This window comes from Cydia splendana, chromosome 7, assembly GCF_910591565.1.
Source record: "Cydia splendana chromosome 7, ilCydSple1.2, whole genome shotgun sequence".
NCBI lineage: Eukaryota > Metazoa > Arthropoda > Insecta > Lepidoptera > Tortricidae > Cydia > Cydia splendana.
The window spans coordinates 18,534,243-18,537,622 of record NC_085966.1 but is presented as its reverse complement, the minus strand read 5'-3'; the positions used below and the strand labels follow the sequence as shown (position 1 = coordinate 18,537,622).

Below are 3,380 nucleotides of genomic sequence, written 5' to 3'. Positions count from 1 at the left end.
GGGATGCCATTACTCAGACGTAAGCCATCATCGAGAATATCCGTTTTATTGTTTGTAAGTGTTGTAAAACACTTTATAACTGCGTACGTAACATTTTAATGCGTATTACAATTTACAGAGGATTTTAGACAGCGTGTGATTTTTATACGAACATTTTTTGTAATATTACGGCTTTATAGATTATATTTATTTTATAGGTATATCACCATTGCCAAAGACCTTAAATTCAAAATGGATGTTTCATTGGGCCATTCCGCTGAAGCGCTGTAATTCACTCTCTTTCCGCATTTTCATTCTACATGTAATTATCTTGAAAGGGGCTGCTACTATCAAGAAATAAAATAAACTTCATTATTTCATAGATTTATTACGAAATAATCGTACACAAGCTTGACAAAATAAAGTAAAAGTAACAAATTGTGCATTAAGTAGATAGCAAAAAATACACGAGCAACATTAAAAAATATGCAAACAAATGCTTTAAAAAGTAAAAATCCTAAAAAGTAATAATTTAACTTCTGCCGAATCAAGGCTAACATCGTTTTAAACATCGTGGTGAGAAGGTAAGTATTTCATCCAACAAGAACACTGGATAGGTAGGTACCTATATCATTTGTTACAAAAAAAAACATAGATGTGGAAATAGCATTCGTTCAAAATAACACAATTATTTAATGACTTCATAAATAGGTTATATGACAACTAGCACCTAGTAGATAAACGAATTCTCTCTGAATTATGCTATTTTTAACAAAACAGTTTCCATTGACAATAATATCTCTAAACACTGATATTAAGGCACTGCTATTTGGAACGCCTTAGTAATCAACATTTAACATATAATTATATACACTGCAACAGTTTGATAACGTATTTAATTCATTGTAGTGTATTTGAGTTTAGTTTGTACTATTAGGCCTCAATAAAGAACATGTGTCATAATACCAAGTAAATACATTCGGTAAGGATTGTATAATTTAAACTTAATTATTTGATATTTCAACACAATAATATTAACAGATTCAAATCAAAAACATCATTGTATACAACTTTGATAGTTCCACCATTAACCGGTAGAAATAACAACAATCCCATAAAATTTGATGTGTTAACAAAACAATATTCACAGGCTCACAGCTCAAACACAGTTCCTAACTTCTTCGACTTTACAACAGCTAATACAATTTTGAACATATCTTAAATATTTCAGCTTGTCGGAAGACGGCACAATTTAAACATTGCTGAAATGCAAATTTATCTAAAATCAGCAGAGTAGTATAGAATAAATGTAAGTGCAGTAAGCACATAATAATAAGCAAAAGCATACAATTCAAAACTGAGTTAAGTAGACAATTGAGATTAAATACTTGAAGCGATAAATATGTCGTGTAGCGAGTTCAACGACTTACTTCAGTTTTTGGCTATACTTATTGGTAATAATAAGTTTTCAGGATTTCAATCACTTTCAATACACATCTTATACACGTTATCGTAAGAAAATATATCAAAATACACAAATACACTCACAAGCTTCGCATAGTGGAGATGAAAATATACACGATACGAAATAAGAGTTCAGTTAAGCACAGCGATAGTTAGCGGAAGCCTCTCGGGGCGAGGTGGTGCAGGTTAAAGTGGTAGGCGACTGCAAGCATCGCGGTGCGGAAATCAAAGATAAGTAGAAAGAATTCTCCCAGCCACTCGGTCGGAGTCATCCTTTCTACCACTTCATGTCAACGGGACCTCATGAGTCTCTCACACTGCGCCAGCAAGTATTTCTTCTGTTGTTCATCGACTAAAAATATCACTTTACCGGATCCAGAGCTCGGGAACATGCCCAACACCTTTTTCTTCGTAGTCGGTATGTATACTCCCTTCGAGACGGATGTCGGTACTTCGGGTAGCTCCGACCAGAGGTAGGTCCACAGGATCTGTGGAGTGATAAACTATGAGCACCTTTCTAAAAATAACTCAGGGTGAACTACGAGTATTTAGTAACAACCTTGAACTGATCTAAAAAGGTACGAGTACGTTCGCGCGGAGCTTGAATCAGTTCGCTAGTTTCGAGCAATTTTGCGGGCCAACGGTCGATCGGACACCCTCCTATTTAACGATAACTCACTGGCTTTATTCTAAAATATTCTGTAGGTGGATCATTCCATTCAGCGAGAATCGCTTTACTCGATGTTGTATATAGTGTAGTGGAAAGTTTATTTTGTGTTTTGGTTACCTTATACCTATACGGTAGCAAAAGTTTCCCGCATCCGTATCGTATTTCTCATCTTTGGCAGGTAGAAAGGACATTACTACGAGACTTTTGCTTTTTGAAACTACTTAACTATTGGTTACTATGAAGATAAATAAAACCCGAGCTGCCTTCTTTACAACGGTTTTTGATAGTTATAAATAATGGAAATAAGTCATTTTGTTTTCAACAGCCAATAATATAGATATTTAATATAATAACTCTCTGTATAATACACAAAAAGAAAGTAAACCCTTCCGGGAATCCGTTTCGCCATCTCTCACCTTAGAGGGTCAGTAAGTACAAAAGTTACAATAATAACAATGTCGATAAAGTAGGTCAGGTTGTGAAAGTTCACTGGTTATCGGAGACGACATTGATGCAATGGATACATAATGCATACGTGTAGGGTGGAAGGGATCTCCGCTAATAAGTTTAGATGATGGAATTGTATTTTCCGGGAGTCTGAACCAATGATACTCTTTCAGACGGATTTCTAAAATGTTTTTATCGTGTTAATATTGCGTTATTTCGAGCCGAAATTTTATGGAAAAAAAATCATTGGCCTTTGCGTCTATTGCAGACGATTTATGGTGTAACATACTTTACACCGCCTGGGACGGAATTAAGGAAACGCAGGAATGCCCAGCACCTACATTACCCTCTCGGTTTCACAAAAAAGGTGAGCCAATACGTGTATTAAGTCTTTAACTAGAATTAAAATTGAATGAGGAAAATTTAAAGAGCTTAATTTTGTGCCAAACGCACCAACTTCATGATTAGTGTCGTGTAGAAGAGAGATTTTCAGCATGTGTACTTTCTGTAATCGAGCTACTCAAGTACTTTTATTTAAGTAAGTTTGATTTCATTTGAGAGTCATTTATCTGTCTCGAGCTCCAGCGTAAACCACAGGATATACTTAAGCAACTTACTTATTTCGCATAGATCACGGATAATGTATTACAAAACAAGTAAACATTAGCATTGGCAGCCCAGCAGCGAAATGCTATACATGGAAGTATTCTGTCCGCTCAATTATGACCCAACGCAAACTACCCCGCGATAGGCGGTACTTACAAACTGCTCGATTGGCAATCTCAGTACCACCGAGATGACAGTCAGTGACAAATGGCTA

General features: G+C 35.7%; 1 protein-coding gene across 1 annotated transcript in view; it reads right to left on the bottom strand.

Annotated features, from left to right (window-relative positions):
• Positions 1–347: 347 nt before the first annotated feature.
• Positions 348–3,380, bottom strand: part of LOC134792417 (intermembrane lipid transfer protein Vps13) — a 106,889-nt gene continuing 103,856 nt past the window's right edge. Inside the window, exon 62 of the mRNA XM_063763715.1 lies at positions 348–1,931. Coding sequence (XP_063619785.1) covers positions 1,734–1,931 — 198 coding nt within the window. The 3' untranslated portion in view covers positions 348–1,733. The remainder of the gene's footprint in view (positions 1,932–3,380) is intronic.